At 36.3% G+C, this 15,444-nt stretch overlaps 1 protein-coding gene across 2 annotated transcripts in view; it reads left to right on the top strand.

The window, feature by feature from the left end:
- Positions 1 to 15,444, top strand: part of Slc12a2 (solute carrier family 12 member 2) — a 66,193-nt gene that overhangs the window by 29,378 nt on the left and 21,371 nt on the right. For both annotated transcript variants that reach the window (XM_075968620.1, XM_075968619.1), the window contains exons 11-17: positions 371 to 478; positions 1,847 to 1,970; positions 2,633 to 2,734; positions 3,948 to 4,103; positions 5,426 to 5,525; positions 10,039 to 10,150; positions 12,331 to 12,471. In XM_075968620.1, coding sequence (XP_075824735.1) covers positions 371 to 478; positions 1,847 to 1,970; positions 2,633 to 2,734; positions 3,948 to 4,103; positions 5,426 to 5,525; positions 10,039 to 10,150; positions 12,331 to 12,471 — 843 coding nt within the window. The remainder of the gene's footprint in view (positions 1 to 370; positions 479 to 1,846; positions 1,971 to 2,632; positions 2,735 to 3,947; positions 4,104 to 5,425; positions 5,526 to 10,038; positions 10,151 to 12,330; positions 12,472 to 15,444) is intronic.

Raw genomic sequence — 15,444 nt, 5'->3', positions numbered from 1 at the left:
ATTTCCAAATGTCTGCCTGTTAACAGACACACACTGAACCTTATGCATTAAAAATGTAGGGCTGCAAATGATGTGGGCTCGGGCCCAGTTGTCCGTGATTAGAACCTGGTGACAGGTAGTTGGCGGTGGCGGTTCATCATCCTCTTTTTTCTGTCATATGTTCATTTGGAAATTTACAAGAAAGAGGTTTTTAGTGGTAAATCTGTTTTAATAACTTGTACTTTACTTCTTCATGCTATTTACCAAACTACTCTCAGATTTCCCCAGTATTAGTTTCCTTTATTAGAATCTTCAACCTGTGACTATTCAATCCTCTGCTCTTTGTCAACCATTTTTAAGATTTCTTTTGCAATTCTACCACTTCATTTAGGTGATGAGCATGGTGTCAGGGTTTGCACCCTTGATCTCTGCAGGTATCTTTTCAGCCACACTTTCATCAGCTCTAGCCTCTCTCGTGAGTGCTCCCAAAATATTTCAGGTAAATGTTTCATAGTATAATTTTTATTGGGGGAATGTTAAGACATTTCAATTTTTGGATTATTGCTATATTCAAGTAGGTTACCTTTATCAACCTCACATGTTTGTTATGTGTGCCTATACGTATATTAAAACTGGTATAAATTTTATGTATATAAATGCTATGTGGATCCATACAAACATTTGTGTATTTTTCTAGTGTCATGGTATATGCTTAGAAAGGATGATTTGAGGATCTGGAGAAATGGCTCAATTGTATGGTCTCATACAAAAGATCCAAATTCCGTTTCCAGATTGTACATTGGGTCACTCATAATCACTTATGACTCCAGACACATACATAATTAAAAATGACAAAAATAAGTATTTTAGGGATAAAAGAGTTTTGGACATACTTAGCATAAAAAAAAGTCTAGGGTTCTTAGGAGTGCAGTCTAAGACTAATCAGAAGTAGTAAATAATAGTTTCAGTTAGCATGTTGCCAACTTAAATATTTTATGTGGCTAACATTACAGTAATTGTAGTAGGTGCAGTGATAACTAGAATGAGCATTGCTCCCTGTAGTGATCATAAGCAGCTAATATTGATCAGGATATTTTTAATTACTAAGTCAGATAAGTGTTAAATTTCTATCCTTATTCTTAATATTATATTTATAGCCAAAAAATATAGTAATAGTGTAGAATATGATTTTTAAGGTAGCATCTATTAAGATTTGAAGAAAAGTGATTAAACTTTATAATTAGGGTTTTAAATCTACTTTTATGTTTCAGATTTGGACCTAACATTTCTTTTTTAAAAATTACTTATTTTTATTTTATGTACATTAATGTTTTGCCTGCATGTAAGTCTGTGTGAGGGTGTCAAATCTTAAGAGTTACTGACAATCATGAATAGCCATACACATGAGCTGCCACATGGGTGCTGGGAATTGAACCCAGGTCCTCTGGAAGACTAGTCAGTACTCTTAACCTCTGAGCCATCCCTCCAGCATCCCTGAACTTAGTTTCTTAAAGTCATAGGTACACTGTATTGTACTTACCAGCTTCCAATTTTCTTTTTTATTGTACTATTATTTCAAATGTCTGCTTTGCTGATTCTTCAAAGGAAGAGTTTCCACATGGGGTGGGGTAAGACAACATCTTAAGCAGTGTTATATAAACAAACTACCCTTCTGCTATTTGAACTATTTTACATAGCCCTTATTTATAGTCTGTAGGTGAAACACTGTGAGACATGAAACAAAAAGCATTAGAAATAAGAGACACAGGCTCCAATTCATTATTATAACCTGTTTTAACTGTTAGCAGATTTGTGTATCTTAATTTTTTTCATGTATTTCATTTTAATGTTTGTATTCTTTTATTAGGCTCTATGTAAGGACAATATCTACCCAGCTTTCCAGATGTTTGCTAAAGGTTATGGAAAAAATAATGAACCTCTTCGTGGTTACATCTTAACATTCTTAATTGCACTTGGATTCATCCTAATTGGTTAGTTCTATGAAGGATATATTATATAGGTTTTGGTATATTTATATGTAGCATTACCTATAATCATGAATATCAAATTATTAACAAAATGTGCCTTGCTTTAGTGCACTAAATTAATTTCTAATCAAACAAGAGTAAGTAAAATACTGCAAATAATAGTGACAGATATTATTTACTAAAATTGTTGCTATTACATGAAATTAGGGATGGAGGAAATAGAGGAGGTTACACTTATTTTTAAGACTCATGTAGCTCAGGGTGGCCTCCTATTATTCACAATTGTAGCCGAATATACTGTTGGATTCCCGATGGTCTTGCATCTATTCCCAAGGACTAGGATTGTAAGCACGTACTCGTAAAATATATAATGATAGTGTAGGAAAAGGGTACTAGTGTGCCCAGGAAGATAATGCCTCTATCTGATCATGTGCAAAGCTGTCAATCCTGTTGATTATTCTAAAGATAACATTAAGCTTTCTAAAGAATTGTCTAGACCCTCAAATTAGTTGATTGAAACTTGATTATGCCATCAGTTGTGATAGCAGGATATTAGTATCAGTCTGTGGTAGATTTAGGGGTATTTATTATGCTATTTAAAAGTTAGGAATATTTCAGAATTTGTAGTTTTAAATACATTAATTTTTTTCTTGTTTCTTTTGCAGCTGAATTGAATGTTATTGCTCCAATTATCTCAAATTTCTTCCTTGCCTCATATGCGTTAATCAATTTTTCAGTGTTCCATGCATCACTTGCAAAATCTCCAGGTGATTTCACATTTTAGAAAGTTGTATATGCTAATGGCTATGATTTCTGAGAAAACGAAATTTCTAGTTTTCTAAATTTGGTGTTTGTGAGTTTAGATCGTTAGAGTTGTTTTCTTTCATAATTATAGTTGTTTTCTGTTATAATTATGTCAAGTTTAGTGCTCAGAGATCTTTTGTTATGAAGTGCACTGATAATAAGCTGTTTCTTTTCAAAACATTAAACAGCATTTGTCATATTAAAGAATTAGTCCTATTTTGAGAATTTCTTTACTATTTGGTTACCTGATTCAGTTCTCGTAACTTTGTCATTATTTAATAACTGTTCAAAATTTTTGGTGCTGAGAATTGAGCTGGTGCTCCAGGCATGATAATCACAGCACACTCTTCACCACTGAGCCTAAGTGCCAGCCCCCAACATGTTTTTGCACAGTGAATTTTGTAGAATTCTAGCATAGGGGCCTCTGTCAACTGAAAAAGTACCATGTTGCTTGTGTTGTAAATGGGGCAGGGCTAAAATCAGGAAGAGAATGGAAAGTACAGAAGGATTTAAGTACAGAACAGGCCAGTAGCAGGTGGGGTTTTCAAAAGGAAAGGCAGTATGAACACATGTCTTAGCTTCAGTTTTACTTTCAAAATAAAATTTTATTGAAATAATTTTAAATAAAAAGTATTTTTGACTATTAGTGACCAGGTTATGAGTAGTTTTTAATTCATTATATTTTATTAATTTATATATATTATTAGTATGTAACTAATACTAATGGAAAGGTATGAATTTCTTGGAGTCACACCAAGATTTAGTTACATGGGTAGGTTGTTTGAAATGTTTAGTAAATTCATTAGAACATGGCTGTGTCTCATGCTGATGACCAGAGGGGAAAGCTGCTCCACCCAGGAGCAAGTCTACATGAAGTCTTTCCTTTTTATGGTGCTTCTGTAGTGTTCACTATGATGGATTGATTTAAAATTTCAAAGATTGTATTGACTGAAGGTCTGAGAAGATGCAGTAATAGGAAAATATTATCTTCACAGTCATTCAGAATTATTAAAACCAGTTATGCTCAATAATAGTCATTGACTTTATTGTTTGATGTTATCCTTGAACTTAAAATTGAGTGTGGCAACCATAATGAAAACTATTTTATACATAATTTAGTGTCACTGTGTAAAGCAGATGAAAACTCTGATTGCGTTTTCTGTCTGTCATTGTTAGGATGGCGTCCTGCATTCAAGTACTACAACATGTGGATCTCCCTTCTTGGAGCGATTCTGTGTTGCATCGTCATGTTTGTCATTAACTGGTGGGCGGCCTTGCTCACCTACGTGATAGTTCTCGGACTGTATATTTATGTTACCTACAAAAAACCAGGTCAGTAGTCTTTTCTGCTTAGTAGTTTTACTTAGAAAATGTCGACAAATTCTTGTTACTTTTTATTCAGGCATCTTTTGTATATTTGAAAAGGTGTTACATGTAAAACTTACAAAACCTTCTTTCCAAATAATTTTTTTTTTGTTTTTAAAGTACATTTAAAATGTTTTATTCCTATAGAATTTCTCATTCTCACCCATGAATTAAATGTGACTAACCTTTTTTAAGAAAAATAATAAACTAACATTCTGTTGTAGTTATGTTTTAAAATTGTCCTGAAGGTTCCAGATTTGCAGCACTCTAGTAACTACTAGCGAAATATGTATGTTTGCATGTGTGACACACACACATATGTAGCCTCTTGTCATCTTAGAGCTGCTGTATGGCAAGGAATTCAGGCACTGGGAAGATGGGTCTTTCCTAAAGAAAGTAAATATATATAGTTTGTGTATTTGTGTGTTTGTTTGAGACAGGGTTTCCCTGTCCTGGAGCTCACTCTGTAAACCAACTGGCCTTGAACACACAGAGATCCATTTACCTCTGCTTCCCAAGTGCTGGGATTAAAGCTGTGTACCATCATTGCCCAGCTAATAACGAATGTTCTTAACTGAGAAATAATTAGTGATTATCATCTTCCACATTGATGATGTCTAGGTAGATCTCCATGTAAGGTGATGAGGGTGAGGGCTATTAGGATTTTTTTCAGTGTACAGAAAAAGATCTGGTGTAAAAAAGACAGGAGAGTTTGGTCCACTGGCATAATCTGAGAAGGAGCGGGTCCAGCAGTTTACAGCAGCCATGAGACATTTTGGTCTGGATGTGAAGTGATGAGCTTTTGGATTCAGACAGTGGCTGTAGAAGTGAAAGGGCAAAGGAGCTATATTTTTAACTTTTAAGAGCAATTATTCCTTCAAAATACCTATTAAGCATATATTAATGTGTCTAAAATCAAGGACCAACCTTTTTATTCAATAGTAGAAGACATTTTCATGTTTAAATACCTTGAATGTATTTACTGTACTTAAAATATGCCTTTAGCTACAGAATGAATAATTTTAAATATTTTATTGTTGAGAGATTGTTCTGAGTTATGTGAACATGCCATCATCATGCCCTTATTAGGTTATGCCTCTTTAAATTGCGTTGACAGATATGATATCTTCATATATTTCTATATACTGGAACTATGCCAAGTTATAGAATAGTGCTTTATTTTAGCAATTGACTTATAAACATGAAGATTCTGCCCTATTTACTGTCAATCCCATATGTCTGAATTGGCTGCTGTTGGTATCACACTGTGTGACCCTGTTTTCCCACAGATGTGAACTGGGGATCGTCCACTCAAGCCCTGACTTACCTGAGTGCACTGCAGCATTCAATTCGTCTCTCTGGGGTGGAAGACCACGTGAAAAACTTCAGGTAGGTGACGAGGACCATGGAGGCGTTCTCTGGTGGCTGGTCGTTCAGTTCTTAAACCATTTCTGTATGGATTAGTACAGGATATTCTGTTTTGTTTGAATGGCCCTGGGCAGTTAATTATTCAAAATCAAATCATGCAAAAAAATTTGTCTTCCTTCAAACTGTTATGAAAGTTTTGGAACTGTCATTTAAAGAAAAATAATTTTTTTCTCTTTGTAATCATTCATGTTGATTACTATTTATAAGTTTCTTTAAAATTTTTTATGTGTATGGGCATTTTGCTTGTGTCTGTGCCTGTGCACTTGCATGCCTGGTGCCTGCAGAGGCCAGAGAAGAGTCTTAGATCCCCTGAAACTGGGGTTACACACAACTGTGAATTGTTATGTGGGTGTTGGTAATTGGCCCCTGTAAGGGTTTTTTTGTTTATCTGTTTGAGACAGGGTTTTGCTGTATATGTATATGTTTCACTCCGGCTGGCCGGGGACTCTCTTTGTATAGACCAGACAACCTTTCGACTCAGAGACCCCACCTGCCTCTGCTGCTTGAGTGCTGCGAGCACAGCCATGCCTGCTGCTGTAGGCTCACTTTGATACACCTATTTCTGTAATTTATTTAGACTAAATAATACTGAGTTATTCCCATTACTCAGCAACTAAGTGGAAACCACTTGCAGTGATCGACTGTGTTTAGCCAGAGTGCTTGCCTTGTACTTCTCTCAGGGAATGGCTGTCAGTAGTCTATTAGTCACCAGTGAAGCTTCTGCAATGTAGTGCCAAAGCACTGTAGAGAGATGCTTTTCTATATTCAGAAATATTATGTAGATGAAGTCTAGGACCTTTTAGCTTTTTTATACTTAATATTTTCATAAAATAATATTTTCTAAATTGATCAAATTTTTTAGCTGTGAAGAGGTGACTTTTTCTGGTCATGAGTCATCACCTTTCATTGGCTTCTGTCTGTGATTGTCTTTCTGGAACACACAAGTTGTTCCAGAGAACATCTTTGAAGAGGAGATACATTTCAGGAAACAATTGTTCTCTTGAGAAGGAGAACTTGTGTGTGTTCCTTATGTTGCTCTTTTGGGCACCTGCTCACCCACTGTCCCTTTTCTCTGAAATGAAAGGCTCCCAGAGACCGCAGCTTTGCAAGTGAGAGAGGGGAGGAAAAAAAAGAATGAGAACCCTGATAGAAAAACTTAAATGTTAGTGTATTGTGGGCAGTTGATGTGACAGAAAAATAGAAATTATTGTTTTGTGAGTTGTGTAACATAAATGAATATATGAACAAAAGTCACAATTAGTCTTAAGCCAGTAAAAACTTGATTGGACTTATTTTAATTGAGTGAATTTTTTTAAGTTCTTTTTATCCCAGTTTGGTTTTTTGCTGTTTAATAATTTATATAGTTCAACTGTTCTGTAACTCAGTATACTCCTGTCTCTGCTCCCATGTATGTTTTAAATATATTTTTTTATTTATTATGTATACAATCCACCTCTATGCCAGAAGAGGGCACCAGACCTCATTACAGATGGTTATGAGCCATTATGTGGTTGTTGGGAATTGAACTCAGGACCTCTGGAAGAACAGCCAGTGTTCTTAACCTCTGAGCCATCTCTCCAGCCCCCTGTTTTAAATTTTTATAAAAATTATAATAGACATAGCATGAAGGGGAGAGTTTGTAAAATTTTGCCTTGAAAACCAATATTCTTGCCTTATCTATCCTCTATGTTCTTTTCTTACACCATAGACAGCAGTTTCTGCAATTTGACTGCTTTGTTACCTGTTTATTTTGTATCCATAAAGCCGTATTTATCTTCCTGTGCTTTCTGATTTTTTGCTGGCCATTATTTTCTCTGTTTCTGGCTATAGTGCATAGATGTACTCTTCCCATACTTGCAATACATTGTTTGGTGTTACTTTGATTAATTCATATTTAATATTTGTATTTTTATGATGTTAAATGGTAGATACAGTATAATTTTTTACTTTGTTGTTGTATTAAAATTAATAATTCTTTTTATATTTAATTTTTGTGCTTATCTCAGCCTTCATCAATGTTGCCAAAAGTTTGAGTTACTTGATGTTCCTTTCTAATAGTTTCCTTTTTCTTGAGTCTGGGTTCTTCTAAAGTGCAGTCTCTATGCTCTTTGACAAAGAAGTTCTGCGCTGGTGCTGAGGCCTCCCTTGCTAGTCAAGTTTTAATGTAGATTAATGCGGCTTTGCCATTCTTCAGGGAATTTAAGTCATTTTTAAGGCTTTCTTTTGATCTGATTAGATTTCTCAGAAAGGAATATTTTAAGCTGTTTATATGTCCTTGTTACCAGAATTCTGAGAGCTAGGTAGGAAAGGAGGTGAATGTTTCAGAGTTTTGCCCATAAACAGCCTCTAATCCTCTAGCTTAGATGGCTGACTTCTGCCCTTAGCTATTTCAGTGTCTTCTGGACCACAGAGGCCTCTTTAGCAAGAAGCCATGGTGATGGAAATGACGGCTCAGTCTACTTGCTTCTTATGTAGACTTCTTATGTTCTTGATTCAGGTTTCTTTAACACATCATCACTGCTGTTTCCAGACCTTTGCACTCTAGGCGGCGTTGCTGCACTTGTGGTATAGAATCAGCAGCTTCACAGCCTCTTCTTTATTTAGTATTCCCTGATGGTCTGCTCCCCCCTTCTGCTGCTTGCTTTATACCTTTCAATATTGTAGTGCTGTTACTCATGGGTTTGTTAATTTCATGGTTTTATCACTTTAACAGAATTATATTGTTTATGGGGGAGTCTACTCTACTAACAAGAAGCTTTTTAAAAAGCAATAATTAAATGTTGAAGGAGTTGACAGATGTTCAGACATAAATGGTTCATGGCAAGTAGGCAGATTTGGCCATGTGGCACTACTGTTCTTACGCATTGCCATTCTATTGCCCCTAGAAGATGTGTTTTGTCTTTGTGATCATAGTCATCACTACACCCATGATCTTGCTTACAGGAAAGAAAGTATGGGGAACAACTCACTTTTAAGTAGCATAGTCTGAAAAACAAACACCTTATGGGTTGTAAAATACTCAGAGTTCCTTTGCTGAAGAATCATGCTACCTGTGGAAGCTGAAAGGTGAGACAAGACAGTCTGAAGAGGGCACTGAGCTGTTTGGGCCATAATGTTACATTTGATTACTCCAAAGCACCTCTCAGACAGAATTGATTTTTGAGCTACCTCACTAAATTTCTAAATCTTGGTTAATACTTTTACTATTTTAGGGATGAGTCAAAAAGTTAGTGTTTAAGTTAGGATTAAAGAAAAATTTAAAGATTCACTTAGTTTTGTTTTATGTATATGTGTGTCCTTGCCTACATGTATGTCTGAGAATCAGAAGAGGGCATCGGATCCTCTGAAACAAGTGTCAGCCTGTTGGTAGTTGCCATATGTGTACTGGAACCCTCATCCTCTGCAAGAACAGGAAGTCCTCGTAGGCTCTCTGGGTTCTTACCTTAGGAGTCCTTACTGAGCATCTTTCCAGTCCTAACCTTAGGAATTAGTCAGCTCTTTGCTAATTTCAGGAACTTTGCTAATCTGTTTTGGTGGATAAATTGATACCTGGATATTATATAAACAAAATTTATTTCCTCTTTTAGTTAGTGAGAATCAGCTTTTATTTTTCAATACAGAGTCTCTCTGTGTACTCCTGGCTGTCTTGGAACTTGCTATTGTAGATCAGGTTGGTCTCAAACTTGCAGAGATTTGCCTGCCTCTGCCTCCCATGTGCTGGGATTAAAGGTGTGCACTGCTGTTGCCAACAAAAAAGCAAGTTTAAAACATCTAAATATTTTTTCACCTTCTCATGTTTGCAGAGATACTTGAGTGCAATTTTGGCATTCATGGTTATTAACTAGAATGAAAATATTTTAGTCCAATAGAACATGCAGTTGATTCTACTTACATTACAGCAGTCTTAAGTAAGCTGCATTAGACAGGGTTGATACATGAAGTGATGCCATTATGCTGAGATGGAACTCACCTGTTTATATTGTGGTTTCGTTGTGTTCAGTAAGTTTTTTAGGATCTATGAAATGACTGGAACATTTCTGACCTTTGAAGATAAAAAATTATTATCTCATTCTTAAACAAAATAGTAATTTCTGTGGCATTCCCAGAAACTCAGTGTTGTTTGGAGGGGTATCTGGTATGCTATTTCTTACAAGTTTTTTTTTAACATTTGGTATTATTTATGTGTTATATATGTCTATTTGTCTGTACGAATGTGCTCTGTGTGTCTCCAGGGGCCCTTGACAGCTAACTGGAGTTACACGTAGCCTTGAACTGTCTGACGTGGCTGCTGAGAACTGAACTTGGGTCCTTTGGAAAAGCAGCAAACACTGTTAACCACTGAGCCATCCCTCCAGTCCCACATAGCCAGCATCTTCCTAAAGCTCTTCTGTAGCTTTGCTCTTAGAGAAACCACCTACAAACTTCAGATTTCAAACTGTTCTAATTTTATTTTATTTATTTTATCTCAAATTAGGCCACAGTGTCTTGTTATGACAGGGTCTCCAAACTCGCGCCCTGCTTTACTTCATCTTGTTCATGACTTCACGAAAAATGTTGGTTTGATGATCTGTGGCCATGTGCATATGGTATGTATTAGTTTTGTTTTCTATAGTAAATCATTCTTTCACTCATCAACCGGGATTGTAAATTACAAACTTTGTAGATTAGAAGTCGTTAGACAAATTTGTAGGATTTCTTTTAGATGTTTTATTCAAAATGCTTTTTCCTTTAAGTCACAGTCACAAAGTAGCATTTTTAAACAGATACTTTGTGATTTGAATCAGGAGTAAGAAAAATATCTATAATAAGTTTTCACCCCCAAAGTAGTACTTTTTTAAAAAATATCATTTTGAATCTTGAAAATAATTGTGAAATGATGCATCATGCGTTGTGCATTGGAGCTGAGGTGAGGTTTTTTTTTGTTTTGTTTTGTTTTGTTTTTTTGTGGCACCTCCTGGCCAACTGCGTCAAGAGAAGCTGACTATTTCCTTCCCAGCCATTGATTGTTGGATACTTGTTGAAGTGGATGACAAAATTTTTTTTTTTCCTGAGGAGCACATGGTCACAGAAGTAGCTGCAGATGTTCTGGAAGGGTTTTATGGTCCAAGTCAGTGGGAATGACAGAGTTTTCCATGACTCAAGGTGTCTTGCTCCACAGTAACATGTGCCTGCTATTGAGTGAGCGGCATTCCTGCTACAGATCAAGGAGGATTTTGGGGAGAGGGCACAAGTCTTTTTGAGATGCATCATGGACACAGTCTAAGGGCTGTTAGCTTGGCTACTGTAAAAAAGGGAGAGAAGGATATTTCTGTACAGTAAGTACTGTGCCTCAGCAGCTGGGGCCCAAAAGAGCGAGCATAACCTGAAAACTTTAAGGTCTCTCTAAAATGATGTGTGCCAATGTGTTATCAGAAAACCCTTAAAGAAGGTAGGCAACCAAGGACCAGACCAGCCAAGACTCAGCATCATGTCACTCCACGCATCCTGTGACACTGCTCTGAACAGACAGTATGATAAGAAAATGAGGAGGCCGCAGAATATGGTAAACATTTGCCCAAGAGAATGAAGGGAAGTCACCAAAAAATGCCGGGAACAGATTGCCAAGAGAGTAGGCTGTCCTCACTGAGAATTTCTATTTGTAAATCTGAGTCCAGTTAAAAATAAGTCTTTTAAGAGTAACAAATAAATGATAGGCATTGGAGGGTAAAAAAAAGAAAAACTAGAATGTCGTATTTGTTTTTTCCCCAAACTCTGCTCCATTATTTAGGTGCCAGAATGTATGTTGTTCGTTGTATTGCAGTTCCTGTAACAGTCGCTCTTGTATGGTTGCAAAGCCAAGGCCACAAATATCCATGTGCACACTTGGGCTTGTATGGAGGGTTTGTCGTCAGCATTGACCCCACTCAGGGTGCCTGGAGTGTTCCAGTTTGTCTCTAGCTGAGCCTTAAAGTCAGTGCCTTGAGCACAAGATGTTAGAAAGAAGGCAGTTTCCTTTATTAGGAGATATTTTTCTCTACATATTTTTTATTTTTATAGCTTAATTTATTTTTATTTTATGTACTTTGTTTTGCCTGTATGAAACAGTGAGTTGTTTTGTGGGAAATTGTTTTGCTGGAAATTGAACCTTGGTTCTCTGGAATAGCAGCCAGTGCTCTTAACCACTGAGCCATGTCTCCAGCCCCTGACATACTTATTTTTAAGATATATACTTTTAAATACTTTCAAAGTTTTGTTTTATATGTATGTGCCTAACAAATTTTATAGATTGTATAAAAGTATCAAAATGGAATTTTGAAAATAATGTAATTTTGAGTTAGCAAAGCCCATTTCCTTCATCTTATAGAAGTATATGCCTTACTTTGATTTTTTACTGATATTCTCAATTTACTGTGATTCAGTAACCCAGACACTTAGACCAAACAGAAAGCAAAATTGGAGACTTTCTGTAGAGAAATAGAAAGCTTTATTTTGCATTGTGTAATATCTTTTCCATTTTCAGTAATTGTAAATTTCACTCATTAATTTAGGATTGAAATATTTTGTTTTAAAATCTTTTTTCCTCCCTTCTCCAGGCACCGGCAGTGCTCTGCCTTTTTGCATAACCTTAGGTATTAGAATTCCCTCAGGGAAAATGAAAGACTGTTATTTCACTTCTCCCCCATCCACACAAGCACATTCTTTCAGACCAATGCAAGAGGATACCTTTTCTAAGTGTGAAAGGGATTGTGTGTCAAGTAAAAAATTTTGATAATATTTTGTTTTAAAGGGCCCTAGAAGACAAGCTATGAAAGAGATGTCCATTGATCAAGCCAAATATCAGCGATGGCTTATTAAAAACAAAATGAAGGCTTTCTATGCTCCGGTTCATGCAGATGACTTGAGAGAAGGTGCCCAGTATTTGATGCAGGTGATGAGTCTTTCACATGGCTGGACATTAAAGCTTTTATGTTTTCTACTTAATTGTTCATGTAGTCTATATCTTTTTAAAATATCTTTAAGCAAACCACTAATCATTTTGTAATTTAGAAATCTGCAGAAATGTTGTGTTGTTGGGTGACACAAAGGGCCTATTAGAAATTCTCTTAACCTGTTCACCTCTCTCTCTGTTAGGTGTTTCTCACTTCCTTTACCCACCAGGTTTGTTTTTAAAACATTGAGTCATAGCCATCTTTATTTTGCTTTTTTGAAAATTCTTGTCTTTTGTATTTGTTCATTTACTAGCTCTTAGTTTAGACTTTATGTATTTTATAGGCACCACAATAGGAAATTTGGAATCATTCCCAGGTTTAAATGTTAGTGCTGTTGCTGTCTTATTATGGATCTTGAACCGAACTATTTACTTAACTTCGGAACTCTGGTTTCACTTTCCTAAAGATAATAGGGGATATAAATTGAAACAGTGTTTACCGACTTAACCTTAAAACCAAACAAGTACACATTAAAAGTAAAAAGCGCTGTGATTAGAACTGTCAAAGGTGAGGTGAGATTTTTAGCTCTGCTGCATGCTTCTTAGAACGTAGGAATAATCTTTGGAGCTTGGTTAGGAATAAACTTTAGGAAAGACAAGCGGTGAGTAGGTTGTAAGTAATTACGACCCTGCTGCATGGAAGCTGCTGCAATTTAATGATGGCAGAAAATGAGAAAATTTACCGTATACAGGTGGCTTTGAAAAGGTTGTCTGTAATTGCTGTCAATGAAAAGGAATGACATGTGTCCTCACAAAGACTGGGCAAAAGTCATTTTGAAGCAAGGTTTGGTGGATGCCATTGATTGAAGACCAGCCTGGGATACATGGTAAGGATAGGCTTCCATGTAGCCTTCCATGGCTACAAAATAGAAAGAGAGCCAGATGCAGTAGTGCACAGCTGCAGGCTCAGCACTTTGGAGACTGGGGATTATCCCGTGCTTTTGGCTGGCTTGGTCTACACCATGGGTTTCAGGCCAGCCAGGTTTATATAGTGAGACCTTGTCTTAAGTAAAAATCGAAACAAAACCATTATTTTAAAAATGAATTAAAAGCCTAGAGATAAAATGTGAATTTTAAAAATTAGGAGAATATATAAAATATTCAGAGAATGATTTTCTAAGTGAAACCCAGAAAATAGAACTGTGAAAAATATCAGTAATCTTTTAAAAGTTTAAATCTTTGAGATTTTAAGGGAAACATAAACATTATGGGAACATACTAATCCTGAAATATAGCCAGTAAAAGAATGGTGCGGTGTGTCTGGATATGCTGTAGGCCAGTAAATGAAGGGGGAGAGGGGAAGATGTGGATCAAAGAGGGAAGCTAGATGCCAGGACTAGAGTCAAAGCAGTTCTGCAGCCATAACGACCAGGACCACTTCTGTTGGGTAAAGAGAAGTTGGATGTGTTTGAACTGCCACTATCACTACTAGACAAGAGCCTGGTGCGTTAATGCCACTGAAAGTGTAAGTACACAGAGTGTCTTACAGGATGTTTATTCCGTACTTTATAAAGTTAAAACTTTGAGAAACTATTCAGTGGTAGTATGCATTGCTTGTTTGTGTGAGGCCCTGAGTTTAATCCTTAGCACTCAAACAAACGTGCCATTTTCATTATAATAGGATTATGACATAGGTTTTTACCTCAAAAACATGACCTTGATAGTATTTTGTGCCATCAACAGTCACTGCTGTTTTGTAACTGACTCTGTTAAACAGCTGTTGTGCCTGAAGATACTGAAAACACTGCTTGGTTCTGTTTAACACCTTTGACTCTGCCTCCACCCTGCAAAACAAACAAACAAATATGAGACTTCTATGGTTATGCTACCCAGCAGATAGTTTTCATTTTAGAAGAAAGTTGGGATATTCTTTATTGTCCCTTACTTTCTGCACCTTAATTACTGAAATACTTAGGACACTGACTCATGGCCAGGCCTTTGATAAATATTTGAATTCATTTTATGTTTTGCAAAAAAAAAAAAAAGATTTAAAGATGTTACTTAGAACCATTAGACAAAAACAAATTAGAATGTATCAACATAAATGAGAGCTAAAACCATAAAACTTAAAGAACACAGAGCTAAATTTTCCATGGCGTTGGATCTGGCAGTAGGCTCAGTTATGACACCAAAAGCACGAACCTTAAAACAGCAATAAATTGGATGTTTTCAGAATTCAAATGTTTTCCACAGAGGACTTTATGAAGAAAATGGAAACAACTTAGGGAATGGGAGAAAGTTCCAGTCACTGTGAATAAAGGGTTTGCCTTAGTAACTAAGTAACTTAGTAGCTGCTGTTGTAATGCAACCCATGACCAAGGTAACTTATAAAAGAAAGTTTATTGTGGGTTATAGTTTCAGAGGTGAGTCCACGGCCATCAGTGCGGTGAGCATCGGGGCAGAGAGACAGGCAGGCAAGCATGGAGGTCTGGCAGTAGCTGGAGCTTATATCCTGACCCACAAATGCAAGGCAGAGAAAGAGCTAACTACCTGGTGTGGGCTTTTGAAACGTTGAAGCCCATCCCCAGTGACACACCTCAACAAAGCCACCCTTCCCTATCCTTCCCAAACAGTTGACCAACTGGGGACAAGACATTCATATATATGAGCCTATGGAGGCCATTCTCCTCCAAACCACCACAGGTTCTGATATCCATAATATGTATTCAAAAACTTCTAACAATAATAATAAAACACAGAATTAGTAAAAAATAAAACTAAATAATCTCCAGTAAACATGAAAAATATTTTTGACATTAGTTATAAAGGAATTGTAAATCAAAACCACAGTGAGATACTGTTAGTGGGGTCGTAGAAATATGAGAACCTGTGCTTTGTTGACTGTCAGCATACACTGATAGGCTGCATTCTCTGACATTTATCCCTAAAAACTGAAGGAACAGTTAGATTTTT

Source organism: Microtus pennsylvanicus, chromosome 4 (genome assembly GCF_037038515.1).
Source record: "Microtus pennsylvanicus isolate mMicPen1 chromosome 4, mMicPen1.hap1, whole genome shotgun sequence".
Lineage (NCBI taxonomy): Eukaryota > Metazoa > Chordata > Mammalia > Rodentia > Cricetidae > Microtus > Microtus pennsylvanicus.
The sequence above is the reverse complement of the archived record's forward strand: the minus strand, read 5'-3'. Positions and strand labels throughout refer to the sequence as shown.